The 27,443-nt window shown below is 35.6% G+C and overlaps 1 protein-coding gene and 1 long non-coding RNA gene across 13 annotated transcripts in view; one reads left to right on the top strand and one right to left on the bottom strand.

The window, feature by feature from the left end:
• The window catches only part of Tlk (Tousled-like kinase), a 207,118-nt gene that overhangs the window by 19,729 nt on the left and 159,946 nt on the right, over nt 1-27,443 (top strand). For 5 of the 12 annotated variants that reach the window (XM_076410066.1, XM_076410065.1, XM_076410063.1 and 2 more), the window contains exon 1: nt 26,567-26,804. The exons of 5 other annotated variants lie outside the window; for them this stretch is intronic. In XM_076410066.1, the coding sequence (XP_076266181.1) occupies nt 26,775-26,804 (30 nt within the window). In that variant the 5' untranslated portion in view covers nt 26,567-26,774. Of the gene's footprint in view, nt 1-26,566; nt 26,805-27,443 lie in introns of those variants that run through there. 2 more of the 12 variants (XM_076410064.1, XM_076410057.1) reach the window with 1 other exon arrangement.
• LOC143199925 (uncharacterized) lies at nt 1,656-2,119 on the bottom strand. The gene is made up of 2 exons (XR_013006583.1): nt 1,987-2,119; nt 1,656-1,920 (listed from the first exon to the last, which is right to left on the bottom strand). It is a non-coding gene; the product is annotated as an uncharacterized LOC143199925 (long non-coding RNA).

Here is a 27,443-nt window from a genome sequence, read left to right as displayed (position 1 = left end):
GTTGAACTTCACAGTCATCTTTAAATTATATATGCTGCTCATGTTTTATCTACTAAAGTGTTTCGAGTTAATCTATACATTGTATCCAGTCGCACAGTTGAACATTTTTTTTAAATTTAAGTATTACTGTTCTTACTTCTGTCATTGAAATTTCCTAATCCTGATTTCTTCTTGGTTTTCTAGAATTACGATCATCATCTACTACTGGTTTTTTCTTACCACGTCTTTTATATTTATTTACACCCTGGCACATAATGTTGCCTGACAGGCTTGACATACAGGACGCCACCACCTAACCTCAAATGACACGTTCAAAGTTTCATGACAATACCAATTTTTGTTTAAAGTTTACAGAGGTTTTGATATTGTTAAGGCAATGAAACATATCACAAATTCATGAAAACGCTGGTTAAATAGATGAATTGCTTTGTCTCCCTTATAGTCCGGATCTGGCTCTCGGTGACTATTGCCTAGTGACTATGACTACTAGATTTATTGTAGGCCTTGAACAAGTGCCCTAGTTAAAGAGGCTTAGCTTAAATGAAGAAATGATTATCGAAGTTGAAACTTATTTTAAATACAAAGACAATGTATGAAAAACGAATAAAAACTGGACGAAAGTATCACTTTTGCTTCAAAGTTGTTGTTTTATTACTTAGACCACTTAATTACTTTACGGTTTTTACGTTCGTGATGATTTGCATATCAAATCACTTCATCGTTTTAGTCTAACGCAGTTCCATTATAAATCCACCTGATTTTAATGTATTTTTTAATCAATAAATAACATAAAAGTGAGTAACCCTAACCCTCTACGTATTCTTTCGCGAGCTTATTTAATCAGAATGGATAGTAGCGAAAAAGGAGCACAACGCTAATTGCAATCCCATTGACTTGTACCAAATTTACAGATATAAGGTGGAAACCTGGCCACTGTACAGAGACAAATAACTGTACATATATCTATATATATATATATATATATATATATATATATATATATATATATATATATATACATATATATATATATATATATATATGTATATATATATGTATATATATATATATCGAAGAAAAAAGCCAGAAAACATCTCGTCTTGCCCAGCTTGGTTACTGGCGTGACTGGGATCGTTTTCCTTGTCTGGAACATAAATTTACGACCATGCCCCAGCACGATTCGAACCCGCGACTATCGCAGCAGTAGTAGAGCCGTCCTGTAGCCTTTACCACCGCGCTAACCAAGCCGGCTATTGAAATTATTGTTTTATGGTTTTCTGATCGTTAAAAAGTGGTAATGATCATTTATGATAGCTTAGCGGTGGAGTTAGGTTTCAACGTTTTAACTGTGATGAATTTGATGACTATGACTAATGCAGGGCTGTAGCAGCGTGAATCGAACTGTATGATGATTTTGTACTTCTTCATTTGAACAAAACTTTTTCCGATATTTTACAGATTGTCATAACTTTACAGACTACATAGAAGTGTAATTATAACTGATTATATTTATTATTTACTAATTATATGGATGTGATGGAAGGTTTGTTGAAATACACAGAAAAAAAAACAATAAAACATAAGTACAATGTACAATGTATATTTACAGCACATAAGCGATGTAAAAAACATGAAATGCAAAGGAAATATGTCAACATGCATAATTGGATATATCAATGCTGTTGTGGATATACAATTATCGTAATCCCAATTTCCAGTCTCATCACCTTGTCTTGAAAGTAATCAGCATTGAATCATAATCCCGTATTCAGAAAGTTTCACTGAAGTGAATAACTAGACTGTTCATTTTCATCGAACGTTTGTTCACGATTCCGTCATTTCTTCGATGTGTCCGATGGAGGTCATCCACACCGAAGGTGCTATTAATCTTTTCTGTTTCCAGCATGAAACACAATATATCTGCAATGAATTATTAATACATTTTATGACCAATAAAACATAATCAATTGTTATTCCAACGTTTACCTTTTTCCATCAAGTTTATTTGTCTTAACATTATTTTTATTATCATCTTGTTATTACTTTCCGATGGGTATATTGGTCCCTTTCTGAAATATCCATGTCTCATCTAAATGCATAAATTGAAATAATAAGTTTTTTGTTTTTATTATATGCTTTTAAAACTTGTATTCTTTAATAAACCACCTCCCTAACCAATTTTATGGCAAGGAGGAGCCTCCATTATCTAGTTCCTGTTCGAAGTAACTGATTAGAGAGGCAATCTGTTCTCTGTGGAATATTACGATGGCTACATTTGCTGATGATACTGCGATTATAGCTGTCGGAGACAATAGTGAAGAAGCCACACCAAAATTACAACAAGTGACAATATAAATAATTGGACACAAGCTTGGAAAATAAAAATTAACGAGAGTAAGTTTGTGCATATATACCAATAACATTAAATAATACTATTATTCATTATTCATAAAAATTCGCTGGAAGGAACATATAAAGTAGAAAAGAACTGGAATTGAAATATAGGAAAATGTATTGGCTAATTGGAAGAAAATCACAATTATCAGTACATAATAAATTGCTATTATATAAGCAAATACTGAAACTTATATGGACATACGGAGTTCAATTATGGGGACGTACTGCGAAGAGTAACATAAACAAAATACATATTTTTCAGAACAAAGTCCTGAGAAGTATTGTGGGCTCACCCAAATACTATAGGACTGATTACCTACGTCGAGACCTTCAGATACCCACAGTCAGTCAAGAAATCAAGAGAATTGCAAGGGGGCATGAGGAAATACTTCATTCTGATGAAAATATTGAAGTATTGTAACTTTTGGATACCACCAGAGCAGAACAGACTCAGAAGAATCAAACCATCTGATTTTGTGTAGTGTGGTGTAATGAAATGCATTTAATAAAAAATACAACAGTGGCATGTATAAACATTATTTCACCAGAAACTGAGATAGGGCCGATGGGTCCTCCTAGTTATATACCTAGATTTAAGTTATCATAAAGACAAATTGTACGTTAGTCGGAAACGACTAGTAACAATGTAATTATTAAATAATATAATCTTACCTAGAATAAAATGAGAAGGAAAATATTGTCTGATTCTAAAACGAATTTACCAATTGCAGCAGGCAACACGTTAAACATATTGATGACGTATGTTCACAGCAACTTTGGATAATTTATATATAGTAGAATATAGAGTATGTCTGGTAGTATAAGATTTTTGTTAATTTTTATTTAGTTATTAGAATAATTATTATGTACATATTTTGTTTTAAAACGTCGGTTTAATTTTTTTGTTAAAGATATTTTAAATAGTCGGTACTCTAATAATTGGTCTTTTTAATCTCCGAGTTACATTCCATAGCGAGTAATCTTTGTCTGCTTCCGTTGAAATTAATGTTAACATAATTAGGTAGCCGAAGACATTTTTTTTAATTAGCGTCAGTATTTTATATAATTAAATGGCTAATCATTACGTTGGCAGTTAAACGAAAAATCGTTAAATGTCGTACGAAATAAAAACAGACGTATCCGAGCATCATCGGGTGTCTTTCCTGAACGGTTCTTTTTTCGGGGCGAAAACAATCTTCGATCGCCGAGGATCGTGTCGCCGACGCTCGCGCTCCGAGATAACCATCGGGTTTCGCTCGGCAGCCAGCCTCCGACCCCCCGCCCCTCTACCTAATTCGTCGGTTTCCCTAAAACTTCCGGCTCGCCCTGTTTCTCTCCCCTCAACTAGGTCACTTCTGATCGGTGTTTACCGACAGGATCGTGAACATCCCCACTGGAAAGGGTAGTAGCGCCGTTGACGTTGACTGTTTTGCCATCACATCATCGTTCCGACTTAAAGGGCAAATATTTGGCGGCGTTAGAAGTTATAAAGTTGATCGTTCTTTATATGGGTGTAATGTTTCGGGTTTTTTTTTCGAAAGACGTTCAATAAAGTCTTATAAAAGTCGTATTCATATTTTTGTTGACGATTTTGAGACGTCTTTTTAGTAATTACGTTTTATATGCCTTGATATTAATCAGACCGGCTGGCTAGTAGTGAACAACTCAAGAAACCATCCCAGAAGACATTCGGCGTTACTCAAACTGTTTACTGGTCTGACTGGGTTGGTTGTTTCTTGTCCGATTTTCATCCCGTTGTTTTTGGAATATTATAAAGTAATAATATAACTGCGTCTTCCAAGCAGTAAAATTTTTGAAATTATTAAAAACTTTAATGAATGAATTCTATTATTTTTTTATAATATCTTTATTAGATACGCTTAGTACAATCTTAATTATTATTATTATTACAATTAATTTATTACTACTTTTCCTATATGCTTGGATTAATTAACAAGCAAGACGAGTGCGAGAAAATACATCAGTATGTATTCCTCAATTATAAAATTATAATTATTTATTAATTATTAACTTACAGCTATAGTTTACACTAATGTTACACACTAAATGTTCACACAAGTTCGTATGGTTTTGTTCGTTTCAATCTCCTGACATCCTGCGCGCTGTCCAACAGTTGTATTGCTTCCACGTTAGTATGATTTAGTAATCTTCTTTCGTGTTTCAAGTCGAAATCCTGCACAACTTCGCAAATCCATTTGATTTCCAGGTCATCGTGCAGTTCTTCATTGGTTACATAGCGATAGGCATTGGTAATCAATCGAAGAACCTTGTTTTGACAAGCGCTGTATGACTAATTGATTTGAATTTTTAGTGCAACCCCATATTTGCACCCCATAGGTCCAAATTGGCTTTATAATTGTATTATAGATCAACCTCTTTGATTTTAGATCAAGTTGAGAGTAACTTCCGACTAACCAGTATAGTTGTTTTATTTTGGTTCTAATGTGTTTTGCTTTTTGTCTAACGTGATGCTTCCAATTTAATCTACCGTCAAGATGGATTCCAAGGTATTTTGCTGATTCCGTTTGAGGAATCGGGCATCCATTGAGTGATATAATTAAGTTTTTATTATTTCACCTTAATGTAAAATTAAAATGGACAGATTTGGAGCTATTAAGTTGAATTTTCCAATCTTTTGTCCATTTGTAGATTTTGTTGACTGCCACTTGCACTTTTTCTATTGCCCTTGGCAGAGATATATCTTTTGCCATAATAACTGTGTCATCAGCAAAGGTTCCAAGAAGTGTTTCTTTTGTTGTTGGAATGTCAGCAGTGTAGAGCAGATACAGGAGAGGTCCTAAGACGCTACCTTGTAGAACTCCAGCCGAGATATTTTTAAATGTCGAGAACGCCATTTCGTGCGATACTCTAAATTTTCTTCTGAATATATATGGCTCCAGCAATTGACAATAGTTACAAGTCGGGGTAACAATTTGCTCATCTTACAGATTAATCCCAAATGCCAAACCCGATCAAGAGCTTGTGAGACATCCAGGAATATTGCAGGGCAGTATGTCTTCTATTTATTCTATTCATTCTATTATGAAAAGGTTCTTTGCATATATTTTTATTACATTTTTGGCCCTTATGTTATGTTAGTTTATTTTCATATACAGTTAAGCATCTAGGTACCCACCTATCGTAATAGGACAGAGCGGGTTTGACCAGGATTTTATTCAAATTACTCTAGGGTCAATTGAAAGAAAAATAAAATAGAAAAATGTCTTAGATCCGTTGTTTATTTGTTGGTTTGCATATTTGTATAAGAAAAAGCTTTTACAAATCCTTGTATACTTTACTAAATATAGTTTTCAATAAAAAAAGGCATATGGCTCATTAAATCTCACAGGCCAGATCTATTGAACCATCTAAAGGGGTTACGGGAGCCAAAGGGTTATACAATCCTTTGCACATATAATATACAAAACTTATAAAACTTGTGTGATCTTGTGATTGGAAAAAAAAGAAACTTAACTTAGTTACTGTCATAATTCACGCAGAATAAACATCATTTAGACCAGAAGTACATTTAATGTGAGACCGTTCTCTGCAGCTAGCATATAGTACCCACTCTTTTCTTGTGGGATTGTCTGAATAGAACTTGGCGGACACTGGACAAAATTTAATCATCTTTTTCAGTATCCGAAAGAAGTTAAGTTTTCTTTAAATTCTTCTTATTCTTTTTGTTGACTAAATATCTTACTTTTGTTATTGTGAAAAAAAATGGATAAAAAGGAATTTCGCGTGTTGATAAAATATTGCTTTTTTAAGGGAAAAAAAATACAGTTGAAGCAAAAACTTGGCTTGATGCCGAGTTTCCGGACACTGTCCAAGGAAAATCAACCACCAAGGATTGGTATGCTAAGTTTAAACGTGGTGAAATGAACACCGAAAACTGTGAACGCAGTGGACGCCCAAAGGAGGTTGTTACCAATGAAAACATTAAAATGATCCATAAAATGATTTTGAATGACCGTAAATTGAAATTGAATGAAATAGCAGATACTCTAAAGATATCAACTTAATGTGTACATCATATCATTCACGAATATTTGGGTATGAGAAAGCTGTCCAAAATGGGTGCCGCGCAGCTCACTTTTGACCAAAAACAACGACGAGTTGATGATTCGGAGCAGTGTTTGAAGATACTTTGCAGAAATGTAGAAATACAGGATTATTCAAGCGTAGTGTGACTAAATATTTTACTTTTGTTATTGTGAAAAAAATGGATAAAAAGGAATTTTGTGTGTTGATAAAATATTGCTTTTGGAAGGGAAAAAATACAGTTGAAGCAAAAACTTGGCTTGATGCCGAGTTTCCGGACACTGCCCCAGGAGAATCAACCACCAAGAATTGGTATGCTAAGTTTAGACGTGGTGAAATGAGCACCGAAGACGCTGTATGCAGTGGACGCCCAAAAGAGGTTATTACCGACGAAAACATTTAAAAAATCCACAAAATGATTTTGAATGACCATAAATTGAAATTGAATGAAATAGCAGACACACGGAGATATCAACTGAACATGTACATACATACGAATATTTGGATATGGGAAAGCTCTGTGCAAGGTGGGTACCGCGCGAGCTCACTTTTGACCAAAAACAACGACGAGTTGATGATTCGGAGCAGTGTTTGAAGATACTTTGCAGAAATGTAGAAATACAGGATTATTCAAGCGTAATGTGACTAAATATCTTACATTAAAATCATAGAACATAAAAAACCAGTACAACCAAATATCCTAATGAAAATTAAGGGTCATTTGAACATGGCTCATTCTCACTAAACCCGGTTTGCCGTAAGAAAATTTTGAATATTTTTGAAAAAAAGTATGTTTATATGTTAAAATGAATCCCAACTATCAAAACACTTCAGTTCTCGCTGTGAATTCTCTTTTAGTGAAAACAGGTCATATTTTATTCCGAGAAGAGAAGGAAGTCGATCGAAGACATATCAGGTGAATATGGTAGTTATTCAATTATATTATTTATTAGTTTTGGACCAGAATGTCTTCGGTAATATTGTGAAATGGTCAATTTTATGTAAAATACATTTTAGATAAGCTGACGAAATTGAGCAAAATGACAGGTGAGGGTTCGTGTCAGTGTAGGGAACAATTATGCTAGCTTAGTAACAGAAAGAATGTTGAAAAGAGGATTATTCAAATAATGAATTCCTGGTAGTTTTTGACAGTATGGATGTACCAGTTAGGAAATTGTAGGGTTTATCTGGACTGGACCTACTGCTTAACGTGTGCTCTAAACCACTGTCCTCGGCATTAAGCCTGCTGACTGGCGAGTGACCAATTTAGAAGTTATCTCAAAAGACATCTGGTCGTAGCCAGCTTCGTTACTGGGGGGCTGGGATCTTGCCTTTTAGACAATCACAATTATAAACAATCACCAATATGCATTTATGATAATGCCTCAGCAGGATTCGAAACCACGACCATCACAACAGTTGGAGAACCATCCTGTCGCCTAGACCACTACGCCAACCACGCCGGCCGTTTTTATTTTCGGCGTTGAAAAATCGGCTTCAGTTGTTTTATGCAAACAAATCCTTTTAACTTATCGGTAAAGTTTATGTATACTTTAGAAGATATCCAAATGTTTAATCCCAATGTTGCTTCCTTTTAGAAATCTGGTAATGTTTTGACGTAATTAAAGCCAATAAAAGAAAAATTAAAACGCCCTTGAATATTCAAACTTTAGTCATCAATTGTATGTCTACTTCCAAAATACCAATGTTTAAAATTAATCAAACCGACTTTTTTAGTGGTTTAAAAGATTATTTGTTCGAGCCAATTTGTGAAATCTTCCATTATGATGGCGAAGAATGGTTCTTGCTGATCGAATGTTCGATGCTAATATGATTATCAGCATTTTCCAGAACAATCTCCACCTATTTTAGTTACTATTCAAGTAAGAAAACTATCAATTAACTAATTGATAACTGTTTCATGCTTATTCATTTAAAAGAATCGCCCGAAATTGAATTTCAATTTCAAATGTGTCATTCATTCATGTGTTAAATCTTAACTGTTTCCGGGTGAAAACCTGAATAAGGTGGTTTTCACAAGCCTCTTTTACCTTATGTTTATAGGAGTTTTCCAGAGATGGTAATGAAAGGTAGTAATCATACCAAATTTGAAGTAAACCAGTTCAGGACAGCTTGAGATATCATCTTAACCGCCTCCATAATAGTAGTGTCGAGAAAAACGGGTTTAAAGTTTCGTTATTAAGTGCATAGACTTGTTAACAAAATAAATATGGACTTAAACGCCAATAGATATAGTTCAGCTGCGTTCCTAGACATATCTCAGGCCTTTGATAAAGTATGGCATGCGGGATTGCAGGTTAAATTAAAGAAACTTCAGAACAAAGTCCTGAGAGGTATTGTGGGCGCACCCAAATACTACAGGACTGATTACCTACGTCGATACCTTCAGGTACCCACAGCCAGTCAAGAAATCAAGAGAATTGCAAGGGGGCATGAGAAAGACTTCATTCTTATGAGGATATGTCGTGAAGTATTGCAGCTTTTGGATAACAGGACACAGAATCAAACCATCTGATCTTGTGTAGTGTTGTGTAGTGAGGTGCATATAATAAACAATACAGCAGTGACATGTATAAACATTATTTCACCAGAGACTGAGATAGGGTCGATGGGTCCTCTTAGTTATATACCTAGATTTAAGTTATCATAAAGACAAATTGTAGGTTAGTCGGAAGCGACTAGTAACAAAGTAATAATTAAATAATAATAATAAAAAATAGAATCCAACTATGAGAAACCGCTAGCAAGTCTATATATAATATATCCATTATACAACGGTTCCAAAATAAAGATAATATTGTGGGCGCACCCAAATACTACAGGACTGATTACCTACATCGAGACCTTCAGATACCCACAGTCAGTCAAGAAATCAAGAGAATTGCAAGGGGACATGAGGAAAGACTTCATTCTTATGAGAATATGTCATGAAGCGTTGCAGCTTTTGGATAATAGGACACAGACTCAAAAGAATCAAACCATCTGATCTTGTGTAGTGTTGTGTAGTGAGGTGCATATAATAAACAATACAGCAGTGACATGTATAAACATTATTTCACCAGAGACTGAGATAGGGCCGATGGGTCCTCCTTGTTATATACCTAGATTTAAGTTATCATAAAGACAAATTGTAGGTTAGTCGGAAACGACTAGTAACAATGTAATAATTAAATAATAATAATAGAAAATAGAATCCAACTATGAGAAACCGCTAGCGAATCTATATATAATACATCCATTATACAACGGTTCCAAAATAAAGATATAGTAAAATTGTCGATGCTTCGTACTATGTTTCAAATGAAGTGATACAACGCGATATTCCTCTAGAACCAATAACGAGTGTAATTCAACGTGTTTGTGTGAATTACTCTGAAAGAGTATCAGTGCGTCCCATGTACTCGCTAATCAGCTAAATATGCAAAGTGACAGTGAAATGTGTAGAACAAAACGTCATCCGATCTGATTGGACACACACACACACACACACACACACACACACACATATATATATATATATATATATATATATATATATATATATATATATATATATATATATATATATATACTTTAGAATAGGGCCGATGGGTCCTCCTAGTTGTATACCTTTAAAATAAGACTAATTGTAGGTTAGTCGGAAACGACTAGTAACAATTAAAATAGAATTTTGTGCAGAAAATCACTTAATGAAGTGATAAAAAGAGTAATAAAAAAAAGTTTCGTTATTAGATGTCATGTCACCAAAACATCACCATATCTCCGAGCATAATTTAAATTTTGAAAAATCATCCCAAGTGCATAATCTTAAAGTTTCAAATTACGGAACGGGGAATTAAAATTACAGAACTGAAGGTAATACGCGCCTGTATAACGAAAAAGAATCTTTCGAAAAAATAATCCGACCTATCAAGAATAGAAACCAGGCAAATCTTTCGGCATCCTAAAAACATGAGCCTTATTTAGAACGAAGGGTATATATATAGGCGACGTTCTGGGTTTACATAGCACGTTATATATTTCTTCCGATCGATAGCACACCGTCTCTGAATGCACAAAATACTTCTCTACATCCCAGGAATAATATAATTTTCGCTAGTCTTCACCGGGTCAACTTGGGGCGCTGTCATCGCTTTATCGATGGTGGATGGTGGCGTTTTGCGTTGTTATACAGGTCGTTGATGTGCCATTTTATTCGCCATTTTACCGCCGGTATATAAGGTTGGTTGAAAATTAATTTTTATTAACATGCGTTTTCTTGTGTGAAGTTAATATCACTTTTTTTTTAATATAACGTCTTTTATTATCAGACCTATAAATTAATTTTAAAGGATTTTCAACAGGTGATGTTACTATGTATTAAATCGCATCGAGTACATTTGTAACTAACTTCCTGAAGCCTCACTCGTTTCGGTTAGTGTTGTTTTGTTATGGGAACGAAACATTTTTCAGTGCGTTGAAAATGTCTGAATTTGTACCAAGTAGATTGCATTTGCGCTAAGTTTTACAACTTCATGTTCAAGAAAAAGACGGGCGAAGGTCATCGAATGCCGTGTTGACCTTATGGCAACCGTGCTTTGTCGATTTTAACATATTAATACTAACAGGTCACTTGAAAAGTCCCCGGCCTGACACATAGGTGGCGCTACTAGAATTAAATCTATATGTTTTTTAGTTAGCCCTAACCCTCAAAACATGCGTGACAGCTGTCGGATCATTAGTTTGTGAATTATATCATTTTGAGTGAAACAACTTTTGTTATTGTGAAAAAGGAATTTCGCGTGTGGATAAACTATTGCTTTTTGAAGGGAAAAAATACGGTTGAAGCAAAAACTTGACTTGATGCCGAATTTCCGAACATTGCCCCAGGAAAATCAACCATCAAGGATAAGTATACTAAGTTTAGACGTCGTGAAATGAGCACTGAAGACGGTGAACGCAGTGGACCCCCAAAAGAGGTTGTTACCGACGAAAACATTTTAAAAAATCCGCAATATGATTTTGAATGACCGTAAATTGAAATTGAGTGAAGTAGCAGATACTCTAAAGATATCAACTGAACGTGTACCTCATATCATTCACGAATATTTGTGTATGAGAAAGCTCTGCAAAGTGGGTGCCGCGCGAGCTCACTTTTGACCAAAAACAACGACGAGTTGATGATTCGGAGCAGTGTTTGAAGATGATCAGGTGTAATAAACCCGAGTTTTTGCGTCGATATGTGACAATGGATGAAACATGGCTCCGTCATATCACTCCGAAGTCCAATCGACAGTCATCCAAAGCGTAGGAAAACTCAACAGTCGGCTGGCAAGTTTATGGCGTCTGTATTTTGGGATGCGCATAGAATAATTTTCATTGACTACCTTGAAAAAGGAAGGACCATCAACAGCGACTATTACAGAGCGTTATTGGACCGTTTGAAGGACGAAATCGTCGAAAAACAGCCGCATTTGAAGAAAAAGAAACTGCTGCTTCACCAAGAAAATTCACCGTGCCACAAGCTGGTGAAAACGGTATCAAAAATCCATCTATCCACCGTATTCTCTAGATCTGACCCCTAGCGACAATTTCCTGTTCTCAGATCTCAAAAGATACCCTATTCGGCGGATTCTTCAGCCCTTGCTTTTTCTCATTACTACTTGTTGCTGTATGTGAGTCGTGATCTGTCTGAGCATCGCTTCAGTTCTTATGAATATACCAAAAAAATAATTAAAAAGAATTATTTCGAGATAGAATGCGTAAAATGTTTGAAATATTGGGAAAAATTAGCGGATATCATTTTTTTCATACACATGTACATAGTTTTTAACAGTAAAGCTTCAAAAAAAAATATTAAAGGTGTAATAGATTGCCTTAATATAATCTTAATTACACATCATTTCATTTGTACTTGGATGAGTTTATTTGTATAAAGTTTGTACAAAGCTAAAGTCAATTCATGTTGTTCGTTTCACTCTTTTAATGTTCTGTGCATTGTCCAGCAAATGCTGTGGTTAGTAACCCTTTTTCATGTTTGACAGATATATTTTAGATAACTTCATGAGTCCGTTTGATTTCAGGGTCATCGTGCTTCATTTGTTACATGGCGATGACTATTGGTTTTACTAATTGAGTAATTTCTGTTTTGCCAGTGTTAGATTACTATGCTTTGATGTTTTAATGCAAATTAATATTTACACTCTTCAAGTCCAAATATTATTAGGCCTTATTATTAACCAGAACAGGTGTATAATTTTGGTCTGATGTGTTCAGCCTTTTAGCTAACATAATGTTTCCAGTTTTCTCCGATATCTGCTTGAAATCCTCAAATGGGCATCCCTCAAATGATATAAATAGGCGTCTATATATCAATGATATAACGCAAAATTGAAATGGACAGATTTGTGTTTTCAGCTTATAGTTCATTTGTAGGTCTTCTTGTCTTGAGATTATATTTGGTTTGAGCTATTTCAGATTTTTTCAAGAATAAAATATGCCAAAAATCAATATATATCTAATATTTAAAACGTAATTGTGATCGGTGTTTTTGTTTGTATTATAATTAGTAATTTATTTCTCATTAATTATAATGTACTAATATATTAACCTTATGGATTTCCTTTCAATCCATCAATCAATATGCTCCTTTCATATCATCTTATACCTAAATCGTTAGCATTTTTTTCATATGGTATTGTAGCACCAGATTATTATTTCAGCTATATATATCTTCATATCGTAATACTGTCCAAATTAGACATATTATTAGTATAGATAAGATAGATTCAATCTTAATGAGAACATGAAATGTAAATAAAATGCTTAGATATTGCTTAATTGTTAATCTGATGTTCGCTGGTTCAGATGGGACTTCTAGCATTTTTCATGATATAGTTGGTATGGCAGAACCATATGCCTTGAGAATTAATGAAGAAAAGACCGAAGTCTTGAAAACTGACGAACCGTCCGCTATTGTAAGTCCCAACGGGATTCAGTTAAAGCAAGTACTTGGGATCTGCAATACTGGTGAAAAGAGTGCCATCTACCGTTGAAGTAATAAGCTGAATTGGAGTGGCTTAACGGTAGCTTTTGGTTCTTGAAGATGACGATTAATATCTGAAGAAGAAGTTCTTCTTTTCCAGGTGCTTATTTTGCCTTGCTTATCTACGCTTCTTTATAATTCCGAAACTTCGACACTGCTACAGGCTTAAGGCAAATTTAACGTGTTTATCTCCAAGATCGTATTGGAAATGAAGTCATTTAAGATCCGACAATCAGAGCATATTTGAAGAATTGAGGAGCACGGTTGAGAAAATTACCATGATTTGAACGTGCCTGTCGAAAGAAAGTTCATCGAATTCCTCATAATCTTCAGCGGCTAAATCGAACTTTTGGATGGAAGACCACTAAACAGCTTCGAAATGGACTGGGTCGGGATCGTCGAAAGCGATCTGGAAAAAGATTCAATGCCCGAGACCAGAATAGCTGCAGCCGATCGCCAATTGTTGCGAGATTCGAGGTCCTGTGGCTCCAACGGCATTATATTGGTTGAGAAGTAAATATTTCTCGTAGATTCCATTAATGATGATGAAATTGTTTCCATCGATTTTGACATTTTTTGCTACCTCGTGTTTCCTGTCATGTAAAATTGTTTGGTTTTTATTCCACAGAGGGCGATTCTAGAAAAGTTAACGCGAATATTGAAGATTCAACCGATCAAATTTCATCGCGAAACGTCCGCAATATCAACGATTATATTTTTAGTTAAAACACGGCGCCCAGTTAAAAGAATTGTCTGTTTCGGTCCCCAGGAAACTCTCGCGCTATATATATCCAGAAAGAAACGTACATAGGCGACGTTTGGGGCGCACATAGCACCGCTATATACTTCCCTTTCGATCGATAGACCGCCCACCTCACCCCCCTCGCTGTCGACCTCCCCTCCCGCTCCCCGTCGTCCCCTCCGACCCGCTCTCGTTTCTCTCTGTATACACACCCGGCAGCTCTCTCATTCAATTCATTACATAAATCCCAAATTACTCCACACCACCGCAAAGTGGACGGGCCCTGGCTGCTGCCGCCGCTTCTCGCCGACATCCGAGCGTAGAACGAGGCAGCGGCGGCGGCACGGCATCCAGCCAGAGCCGGCCAATTGTGTTCTGCTTCGGTAAACGGTCCACGGTCGTCAGTTTCTTGATGAGTTATCGATTTTTTGTGGTTGCCGGGCCCGACCAGCCGATCATCGGTCGTTGGAGCACCACCTTCGGGCGACCGAGCTACGGAGGGTAAGTCGTACTTGCTCTGTACCTGTAGTAGATCCGTATCAGCGTTCTTCGGGCATCGCTCATCTCGTCATCTGCTGGTATCATTCCATCGAGACTATTCGGAGTCTTAGTTCGTTAATTAGATAAGTACGGTTGTAAAAATTAGTTCTAGTTTTCGAAATGTTCAATAAATTCTTTAATTTATTATTTTTGACCATTAAAGGCCATTTTTTTTTTTGATCGTGACAATTGGGATTAACCTACAAATTGAACAAATTGCTATCGCGGAATTACTGTCGACTACTAGAATCATATCATTCATCGAGTCTCGCATGAAGGGGCATTTCTCAACAGCTAAACCTATTTCGGCGGGAGTTCCACAGTGTAGTGTCTTGGGACCACTCCTGTATCTGCTCTATACTGCTGTTATCCCAACAACATATGAAATAGTACTTGGAGCATTTGCCGACAATACAGGCAGCTCATTCTTTTCTCAGCGTTTGCTTCGATAAACGGTCCGCGGTCGTCAGTTTCTTGATCGATTTTTCGTGCCGACCAGTCGATCATCGATCGTTGGAGCACCACCTTCGGGCGACCGAGCTACGGAGGGTAAGTCGTACTTGCTCTGTACCTGTAGTAGATCCGTATCAGCGTTCTTCGGGCATCGCTCATCTCGTCATCTGCTGGTATCATTCCATCGAGACTATTCGGAGTCTTAGTTCGTTAATTAGATAAGTACGGTTGTAAAAATTGGTTCTAGTTTTCGAAATGTTCAATAAATTCTTTAATTTATTATTTTTGACCATTAAAGGCCATTTTTTTTGATCGTGACATTTGGGATTAACCTACAAATTGAGCAAATTGCTACCGCGGAATTACTGTCGACTACTAGAATCATATCATTCATCGAGTCTCGCATGAAGGGACACTCTCAACACCTAAACCTATTTCGGCGGGAGTTCCACAGAGTAGTGTCTTGGGACCACTCCTGTATCTGCTCTATACTGCTGGTATCCCAACAACATATGAAATAGTACTTGGAGCATTTGGCGACAATACAGGCAGCTCATTTTTTTCTCAGCTTTTGCTTCGATAAACGGTCCGCGGTCGTCAGTTTCTTCCGCCGGGCTTCCGGGTCCGGGCCCGACCAGCCGATCATCGATCGTTGGAGCACCACCTTCGGGCGACCGAGCTATGGAGGGGTAAGTCGTACTTGCTCTGTACCTGTAGTAGATCCGTATTGGCGTTCTTCGAGCATCGCTCATCTTGTCATCTGCTGGGATCATTTCATCGATACTATTCGGAGTCTTAGATCGTTAATTATATAGCTACGGTTTTGGAGGTGAGGAACCAAATCAGCAGCCCGTTTTTTTAAATTGGTTCTAGTTTTCGAAATATTCAATAAATTCATTATTTTACTATTTTTGACCATTTTTTTGACTATGACATTTGGCACCACCATGAGACATTGAGTTCCACAGGGACCACTCTTGTATAGTGTCTTGGGATCATTCTTGTATCTGCTCTATACTGCTGGTATCCCAACAACAAATGGAGTAGATACTGAAAAATACAGCTAAATAGCTCAAAATCTGCCCATGTTAATTTTGCTTTGCGGCGAAATGGCAAAACCTAATTATATCATTTGACGTATGCCCAATTCCTCAAGCAGAATCAGCTAAATACCTCGGCATACATCTCGATGGTAGATTAATTTGGAAACATCACGTTAGACAAAAAGCAGAGCAGATTAGGCTCAAAGTCAAGCAACTGTATTGGTTAGTCTGGAAGATACTCTCAACTTGACCTAAAATCAGGTAGATTGGTTTATCATATCATAAAGCTAATTTGGACCTATAGGGTGTAAATATGGCGTTGCAGTAACACATCATACTAACTAGTAATCCAACACAACCAAAACAAAGTTCTACGATTAATTACCAATGCTTATCGCTACATAACCAACCAAGAGCTGCACGATGACCTCGAAATCAAATGGATATATGAAGTGATCCAAGATTTCGTCTTAAAACTTAAGATTTCCACACATTATAGCAGCATGAACCAAAGCATAATATATATATTAATACAAACACAACAGAACAGTAGTAATAAATTAATATGTAAATTAAGATTGTTCTAAGTATATGTAATGTAAGATGTAATTAATTAAAAAAAATTAACTAACATTTATGGAAATGAACATGACCCCTGTTTGGTGTCTGTTGTAACATTAACGCACGCCTTAATGTTAAATAGTAATCACTCATCATACTCATGCACGATTCTTGCTCATCGCTCGCGTCGCCCATGTTTTACGGGAAAAAATCAAGATGTGAGTGCAAAAAATGTAATTTGAGAGACATTCCAGCTCTAATCTTGTGGTAATTTTGCAACAAATTGTCGATTACGTGCTTGTAATCCGGTAATTTTTAGTTACCGAGGAAATTCTGAACGACACTTTGAAACGATGCCCACGCTGGTACTTCATCAGGCGTCAATATTTTTGTAAACTTTGCTTTAACCATTAGTTTTCAAATATCATGCTTGACAAATATTCCTTAATACTTTGTGTTTTTCTTCCATAACTAAATCGTTTTCGGTATTCCCCGGCGATGAAGACGAAGTTCTTAAGACATTTTTTGCTCTTGGCACTGATGATACGTCACGATATTTATACTGTGCTTTAATGTTAAAAATCGTTTTCATCTGCTCTGGTCCAAAAGTTGACCCAAATTTGTAGTCCTGTGTTATTGATATATTGTATATATATCAACGGTTTTCTACACCAGCCATTAAGGGAATATTCCGGCCTAGATTTTGGAAAACCCGATTTCTTTCATAGTTCCAAAGCAGTCTTTAAAAATATACCCTTGAGGCAATTTTTCAAAACTTCAAAACGATTGAGTTTTTAAAATATAAAAAATATATATTTTTTTAATTTCTAACCTAGAACACTGCATTAATTATTAATATGTAACACCTGAACGGTATTTGATTATTATATTTTAAACAATTTAAAATATACTTCTATCAAAACTGTTGCCAAATCCCCCCCCCCCCATTTCAACTATTAAACTATTTGCAATAGTTCTTAAGTTAGACTCCATTCACTATAGTTCACGCAACTATGACGTAATTCTGTTCTCTCCATTTACACCCTTTTCATTCGCGTACTTTACACATAGTTTCTCCTAGGGTTTGGTCCTCTGATGTTGATAGAGTAACTTCTCTATTCAGTAACTGAAAAGCCTTGCGATTTTCATTGAATTTTCACATTTTTGGAGCTTAACGCTTTAAGGATACTTTAAGAGTACTCAACCGTCTCAAAAAAAAGTAGTTTCAAGAAAAACTCGTTTTAATTTTCATTTTTGGATGTCGCGTCACTAAAACCGCTGTCTCCGAAAATAATTTAAATTTCTAAAGGAAAAAACTTCTTAAGGTCATACTCTTAAAAGGGTTGAAAATATGAATAAAAGCGAATTTTTTCAAGTGTTGATGTGTTGTCCATCTAGGAACTGTCTTGGGGTTTTCATGGAGGTGTAGCCTTGGCTTGTAAAAGTTGTTGCTTGTAGACCGAAAATGCATTCACGACGTTTTCTAGTACCACCCTGTCCTGAAATATTTCGACATTCTTTATATTTGTGTCCCACGTCCAATTCCACAGGATTTTCTTCTAAGACTCCATTATAGTTGTTTATACTTACAGTTTTCCATTTAGCGTTATTACAGTATACAATTTTTTGTCAATAATTGCCTTTTTAAAGTGAAACAGAAGTGATTAGCATATATGCAAGCACCTGCTATATCACTAGATAGATCAGTTATGAGAGGTACTCCTGCTTCTTGTTTAATTTTGAAAATTATATTGAAGATTAGAATGTTAATATTTCTGCATACTGCATTCATTTCTGGCTTAGTCTATCGTTGAAGAGTTTTCGCCTGAATCTAAACTTAATAAGGATTTTAGTTTTTGTTAGTCTAGTCTCCTATTAGCCTCCTTAAGTAATATTTTCCCAAAGTTTCGAGACAATTGTTTGTAAAGAAGTATTACGATTTAACAACAATTGATTTTTCACTAGGCTAGACAGGTGTTTTTTTAACATTTGTTCAATTATTTGATCGAATCCCGATGCTTTCTTTGGATTGTAGTTGTAATAGTTGAATTTTTATTGTGAGGAATTCATGCACTGTTTACTCAATGTTTATTTTCTTTTTTAAAAATGTTTTGTAACGATATTCTGATAAATACTTACCTGCTTTTTCGGTAGGGTTAGATAATTTTGGGTGTGAATTGTGATATTTTTCTTATCTTCCTGGCAGAAATTGAACTTATCTTAAAGCGTTTAAATTTATTAGTGAAACTTTAATGTAAATACGTTTGTTGAACAAATGATTCCATGACGGTGTTGGAAGCACATTGACATATTTTACCTCAAAGTCCTTTGTGGTGCGAGGTCCATTTGGTTATTGTCTATTTTGAAAGGTGTAAAATAAGTTTGCTGAGAAATATGTAAAAATTAAGTTATGTAGCTAATAGTAATTCTTTTACGCGACTCTCGGCCGGGAAATTTAATAATTCCACGGTTAAAGCGCGAAAATAAAAAATGGCCACCGAAGCACGAGGTGACGGCAGACGGATCTCGGGCTGGAGATCTGGAATTGTGGCCGGGAAAATGCTGGGAACTTGCGGGCGAGGTGTCGGGAAATCAGTGTTACTTGAATGTACGGGATGCGGAAAATCGATAGTGTAATGAGAACGGCAGGAATTGTAGTAAAAGGTCGTAGCGCGCCGGGTGTGTTTGGGAGCAGGGGGAGGGGACGGTCCTATCAGGACGGGCTCGTTCCGGCGAAATACGCAGATGACTCTGGGCGTTTTTCCGTCATGCCATGTCGTCCACCATTATAAAAGATAGAGATTTTAGAAATGTCATGCTAAGCATCCAGTGTTTCTGGCTATTTTTCAAATATGTCTTCTCTCGATATTCGTGTCATTATTTTAAGGTTCATTCATTACTTTGAGGTCACTATGGTGTCATTACAGCAGTTTGATTCTGTTCACCAAACACTTGCTATTAAATGCACAGTACACTACACAAACTCAAATAGATTCTTTTGAGTTTGTGCTCTGTTCTGGTGTTATACAAGAGTTGTGTTATTTCGATATCGACATGAGATGGAATCTCTCCCGGAATGTCTTCTTGCAATTCTCTTGATTTCATGAATGACTTCAGATATTGAAGTAGGAATGTCGAAAAATATCGATATATCGATATTTTTAAAAAATATCGAAATTTTTGGTCGATATATCGATACTTTATCAAAATAAGTAATAATTTAATTTAATTTTAATTTTTTATACTGCTTAAATCGGTACTTAATTGTAAAGTCTGCGCTCTGTTCTGGTGTTATCCAGGAGTTGTATTATTTGGATATCGACATGGAATTATCTTAATTCCATGAGCGACTTCAGATATTGAAGTTGGGGTGTCGAAAAATATCGATATATTGATATTTGAAAAAAAAATCGAAATTTTTGACCGATATATTGATACTTTCAAAATAAGTAAATATATTTCTTAAACGTAATAAAAAACCATTTAATTATTTTTATACTGTTTAAATCGGTACTTAATTGTAAAGGTTTATTGTGCGTTGATAATAATGATTTTCTTCCAATTAACCAATACATTTTCCTATATTTAAATTCCAATTCTTTCTTTTTCTTTGTTGCGTGCTTCATATTATTTTAACCGTTATCTTCATTTTGGCACTTTATTTGTTTATAATTTGCATTTTGCTTGACCTGGGATCATTTTCCATCGTTTGATTCTGTTCACCAAACACTTGCTATTAAATGCACAGTACACTACACAAGCTCAAATATATTCTTTTGAGTTTGTGCTCCGTTCTGGTGTTATACAAGAGTTGTGTTATTTCGATATCGACATGAGATGGAATCTCTCCCGGAATGTCTTCTTGCAATTCTCTTGATTTCATGAATGACTTCAGATATTGAAGTAGGGTCGAAAAATATCGATATATTGATATTTAAAAAAATATCGAAATTTTTGGCCGATATATCGATACTTTATCAAAATAAGTAAATATATTTCTTAAACGTAATAAAAAACCATTTAATTATTTTTATATTGTTTAAATCGGCACTTAATTGTAAATGTTTATTGTGCGTTGATAATAATGATTTTCTTCGAATTAACCATTACATTTTCCTATATTTGAACTCCAATTCTTTCTTTTTCTTTGTTACGTGCTCCACATTATTTTAACTGTTATCTTCATTTCGGCACTTTATTAGTTTAAATTTGCATTTTGCTTGACCTGGGATCATTTTCCATTGTTTGATTCTCCAGATTTTTTTATCTTAATTCCATGAGCGACTTCAGATATTGAAGTTGGGGTGTCGAAAAATATCGATATATTGATATTTGAAAAAAAAATCGAAATTTTTGACCGATATATCGATACTTTCAAAATAAGTAAATATATTTCTTAAACGTAATAAAAAACCATTTAATTATTTTTATACTGTTTAAATCGGTACTTAATTGTAAAGGTTTATTGTGCGTTGATAATAATGATTTTCTTCCAATTAATTTTCCTATATTTAAACTCCAATTCTTTCTTTTTCTTTATTACGTGCTCCATATTATTTTAACTGTTATCTTCATTTTGGCATTTAAATTTGCATTTTGCTTGACCTGGGATCATTTTCCATTGTTTGATTCTCCAGATTTTTTTATCCTTTTATTATCGACTGAGCATGTGATACAATGTTTATAAAAATGCTTTGGTTAGGTTTTTGCTAATCTTAACTGGGCTGATAAATGTTTAGACTGAGGCTTCTATACACAAAATCCATTTAAATTAGATGCTGATGGACAACCACTTAGCTGTGTCGAACTGTATTTACAGTTAATACTTCCGCCGACTTATTGAACAATTTAACAAGTTTATATTATATTTTAAGTTAATTAAAAGCTCTTGGCTCCCTTGTAAGTTCAATATTCCCCGTGTGGAGATAAAAGAACGAAAATGATCTTGATTTAGTTAGTCGGATAGTTCAGTCAGAGTCAACAGATCGCAGAAATCGTCCTTTATGAGGCCCTCGATTTATTCAATTTCGAATTCGGTCGCTTAATGCCACCGTGTCGGACCAGAACGGCCTCAAACAGCAACGCCGCATTTGTTCTTTTCGTCGCCGTTTGGCCTTGTCTCTTACGGCCTTTCTGGGCGAGGTTGCCGTCCGTCTTGTGCCGGTAAATCGAACGCGGATGAAGTACGTTGGGGTGAATGCCGAAATTAATTTAGCAGCTTATTTGGTTACCGGGGTTGTACGTATGGATTCCGTTGAATATAATTCCAGGTCCTGTGGCTAATTTTGAGACTTTATGGCTTTAGAATATTACAGACGATACAGAGTCAAATTATTTGTTTTAATTTATTTTAACTTATCATTATTTTATCTTAAGTCTGTTACGATGCACGATGCTTTGGTTTTGAAAACTTTTTTTGGTCTTTTTTATTGTATCAATTCCTGGAAACAGTCTGCCTCAATTGCTTGCAAGTGAGTTTGAGATATTAGGCAAATATCTATTTTTTGCAATTCTAGCTGCCTTTATTTGTCATTTCTTGTTTTTCTCTTGAGTTCTTTCAGACAAAGATTCAGTCATTTTTTTCACTATGAGTTTTAACAGCAAGTTGGTGGAAGCAACCACCTTCCATCTTCCTTTGCTTCTTTTTGCTTATTTTGGTTTGTACTTTGGTCATTTTAAAATGTACTTGGTTATATATTTTCAGACATAGCTGGATCTAATCACTAAAGATTAAGTGACGACATTCAGAATCAGAACTTGAATTTGGATGGGCTGTATATGTTCATTAGATGTCCACATGAGAACCGAGACAATAAGGGCACCTGAAAATCAGGGTGGGTAGGGAAAGAAAGCTGGCTTGATTTTAAAGGGTTTTTTGTCCGTGATATTAGACTAATGGGATTTCAGAGTCGTTGATATTATTCTATAAGATAAGATGAGATATAAATGGTGGAGTGATTTCTTTATGAGATACGGGGTGAGCTCAGCATGTGCATGAGGATGTTCGTTAACATCTGATATTCTACGTTGGAAGGAATACTTTGGATGCTCAAGAAATAATGATAATGAATGATGGTCAGAGCAATCAAATGTTAGAGTAAGGGAGGATATTTACATTTGAGGAAACTCTATTTATATGGGGCGGGCCGATCGGTAAATATAAGGTTATTCGAGGTTAAATTGAGGAGTAATTGGAATTTGACTCCAAGCATAGAAAAACTTTTTCTTAGAGATAGATGTTTTGTGGAAAGTTTGGATGGCAGATAAAAATAATAATTGGCTGTAAAATAAGCTGATGATTCAGAAGATAGGATGAAGTTTATTAGATAAATAAGTCGGTTTGTAAGAAAAAATTTAATGGAATTGATTTATTATCTTAAATGTTTATCATTTGAACACTGTTGAAAACCCAAAATGATTAGATCTAAAACGATTCAATAAAACGCACAAAGGACCGAAAAACGCTTATAGCGTAATAAAATATTAAATCCGTTAGAAACAATTATGTTTTGCGAAACGGTGTGAAACATAATTACCAGCAGACGCTTTCTTTAACGTATTCTTACGTTTTTACTTTGACATCTTGCGTATACGTATATATTCGTTGATCTTTTTCACCATTGTCAATTTCTTTATTTTATACTAAAAATATATTACGTACTATGTATTAATATTACGTAATAGAGGTGTTAATATTATTTACACCTACGTTCGTTATTTCATTTCTACTTCTTTGTGATATTTATTTAGATCCATGATGGCAGTATTTTCAGTAAAAATTCGGTGTTCAGCTGTTTCATCAGTAGCTTTTATTTCTTTAAATTCAGAATATGGACAACCTCATGTTGTTAGAGATATATAAAAATTTAACATGCCCTACCAAACAGTGTTGGGGAACTACTTCTCAACATTTTACATTATCTGCCATTATGTAAGCTCTGAAAATAACTGTATTGTGGTAACAACTATTGATATTGTCACTTCTAGAATATGTTATAAGTTTTATTCATATTTTCAATTTAATGTTTTCAATTCATGTTTTCGAATGAATTTTGTGCCAATAATATATATAGAACTAGCGACCCGCCCCGGCTTCGCACGGGTGCAATGCTGATACTAAATTAAATACACTACAGAAAAAATATGAACGTTGTATATAAAAACATAGCGGCCCGCTCCGACTTTGCACGGGCATAAAATATATATGCCTATGTCACTCAATGAAAACATGATTAAAATCGATCCAGTATTTTTGGTTCATTCATTACTGCCCTTGGCCTGCACGCATTAAATTTGGAGTAAAACAATTCCTCTTCCCCTATACTTACTATGAAGATTTCCTGCTATCTTTGGAATATCTAAATTCATACAATTTTTATTACATTACACATTTTTAAACGCAAATTTTAAATTTGTAATATCTCCGAAAATATTTGTTTAATTTACATGCTGTAAGGAACCATATTGATCTATATTAATTGCACACTGTATTTAAGGTATTTAATTCGATAAGGATTAATGCCGTATTGCTTAAAATAGCTTCGTAAATAAGCCATTTTCTCACGTAAAAAGTAAACAATAAAAATGGTTAATGTGGGTTATCCCTAAAAGATAAACATATACCATCGCGGACTTTTTTGTAGACCTTTTTATGGTGTACAATACTGTAGTACATTAATTTGATCTAACTCGTAGGGTTAGGCAGCGTTTTTGCTAATTGCTAAATAAGCCTAAAAAAATAGGTTAATTTACGACATCACGGTAGAAACCTCTAAAATTAGCAATGTTGCCTTAGTATATTATGCATGTATTATACATATAAACCTTCCTCTTGAATCACTCTGTCTATTGAAAAAAACCGCATCAAAATCCGTTGCGTAGTTTTAAAGATTTAAGCGCACATAGGGATATAGGGACAGAAAAGGCGACTTTGTTTTATACAGTGATATATTTTATAAAGTGATAATAACAAGTACTTACTGGAATTATTATATATTCTTAGAAGCTTAATTTATCGTGTCAGTTTCGCTATAATTTGGTCATTTCCGCAATTCCAATAAAAAAATTAGTGTTTTTTAAATTTTTTTCTGCATTTCATTAAATTAGAAGCACTAAAGCTACTGAAACTCGCAGGAAATCAGAAGATTGAAGCGAACCAAACCACAAGAACTTGTATAATGTATAAGTGTGTCAAGTATTTTAGTTTTATTTTAGTTTGGAAAATATATACACTGATGTATGAATACCGTACTCGTCTTGCTTGTGTATTAATGCAAGTACAACAGAACACTAGTAATAAATTAATCTGTGAATTAAGATTGTACCAAGCGTATATAATGAAAGATGTAATTAATTAAAAAAACATATTAAATATCCACAACCATATATAAGAAATTAACAGAACCATGGAACATAGCCATAATTATCATAAGTGAAAACATAACCAGATGTATATTATACTACATTTCGTTCACTTCCTTGTTCTAACAGGTCAACTGAAAAGTACCCGGTCCACCTTAGTAAAACACATTTCTTTGGTAAATTTTGTGTTTTTTATTCGACATAATTCCCTTCAAGGGTGATACACTGATTATAGCGATCCTCCAACTTTTCGGTACCATTTTTGTAGTACGATTTGTCCTTTGCTTCAAAATAGGCCTCAGTTTCGGCGATCACCTCTTCATTCGACGAAAATATCTTCCCAGCGAGCAGTCTTTTGAGATCTGAGAACAGGAAATAGTCAGGTCTGGCGAATACGGTGGATGAGGAAGCGATTCGAAGCCCAGTTGACTGATCACTGACTTGTGACACGGTGCATTGTCTTGGTGAAGCAGCACTTTCTTTTTCTTCAAATGCGGACGTTTTCGGCGATTTCGTCCTTCAAACGGTCCAATAACGCTATGTCAGTAACTGTGGATGGTCCTTCCCTTTTCAAAGTAGTCAATGAAAATTATTCCATGCACATCCCAAAATACAGACCCCATAACCTTGCCAGCCGACTGTTGCGTTTTCCCACGCTTTGGAGCGGGTTCATCGTGTGCAGTCCACTCGGATGACTGTCGATTAGACTTCGGAGTGAAATGATGGATTCATGTTTCATCCATTGTCACATATCTATGCAAGAACTCGGGTTTATTACGCTTGACCATCTTCAAACACTGCTCCGAATCATCAACTCGTCGTTGTTTTTGGTGAAAAATGAGCTCGCTTTTCAATTGACCTGTTAATCTTCTTCCAATAATCGCTGTGAAAAGTGAATAAAATGTTGCCTTTTTTTAAATATTTTTTATATCTTAGTGGAGTTTCATTAAATTATCAATAACTTGATACGTTCTGTAGCGATCAGATCAACAGGGTGCTCAGCGATGAGGGTACTTCCTGGAATTCAAAATTCCGACGAGCCTATCCAATTTTTACCTTAAAAAGTATTCTCTTTGGCGAACAGAAGAAGAAACGCGTTTGGTTCTTTGTGCCAAATCAGATCAATACCGAATAAAACAGTTTTTGATCTTCTCGACAACGTACGGATCTCCTCTCTCGGTTAGAGCGCGGCCGAATTTATCGTTATCATCCATTTTCCCCGATTTCTCCCACGTTCTAAAGAGTAGAGATTCGCAAACACACACACACAAAGCCACCGAAGCATCCGTACGTACGCGGTGCTCGCGCCGGTCCCGTAGACTTGGCAATGTCGCGTCGCGGATTCGACGTCGACCCCCCAGTGTATCGACGTCCACCAGGTGATTCGGACGCGCGTACGCTGATCTCCAGCGATGTAGAAAGTAGTCAGGGGGATCGGTGGATTCGACGGCGACACGCGGCCGTGTATTTTTTCCGACATCGCTTCGGGACTGTTGGGTGTTGCGCGCGGTTACCGAAGAGGTTTTCGTGATACGATAGAGTGGTTTACTCAATAAGGACGGATAGTATGCCATGGCTGTACTTAGATCTGCTGCTGGTGAGTGATTGTTCTCTTCGTACTGGCGACCAGGTGACGGGTTTCTTCTGTGAATGAGCCTCGGTGGTATTTTTTGTGCTTTATATTGTCCGTACAGGAGCAATTTGAAACCAAATAAGGACTACGTAAAATGTATTCTCGGCATAGACACACACGTGGCGGAATGAAATTTTAACAATCCTCTTCAGGATAATGTGGTCACTCACCCAGCTTCAACCCGAAGAACAATCAGCCATAATATACTCCACAATTTTTCTGCAGCATAACATCAATATTTGCTGTGATATAAACCTGAAACCGGCGTTTTGTGAATGGTTTTGATCATATCTGGTGCTATTATGTGTTATCGACAAACTGTTAGGTTTATAAATTACTTTTTAAGGATTTTTTTTATCTCAATTTTCATTGCGAAAAATCGGAACAATGTATTTTATTCAAACTATTGCTATATGCCGCAACATTATCTTTCGAAGAACCATCTCGAAAGAACGATGTATCCTTTGAAGCTATCCACGAATCTATCCATTTTTTGGCATCGTCATAGGAAATGAAGCGCTGCTCAGAAGGAGCAGGCTCTGGAGAATACGGTGGAGCAGCACCTCCTCCTATTTTAGCGTTTCCAAGTATGTTTTTAGCGGT

This window comes from Rhynchophorus ferrugineus, unplaced genomic scaffold (assembly GCF_030347505.1).
Source record: "Rhynchophorus ferrugineus isolate W39M unplaced genomic scaffold, kcgeb_rfMv2 rfM7, whole genome shotgun sequence".
Taxonomy (NCBI): Eukaryota; Metazoa; Arthropoda; class Insecta; order Coleoptera; family Curculionidae; genus Rhynchophorus; species Rhynchophorus ferrugineus.
The sequence above is the reverse complement of the archived record's forward strand: the minus strand, read 5'-3'. Positions and strand labels throughout refer to the sequence as shown.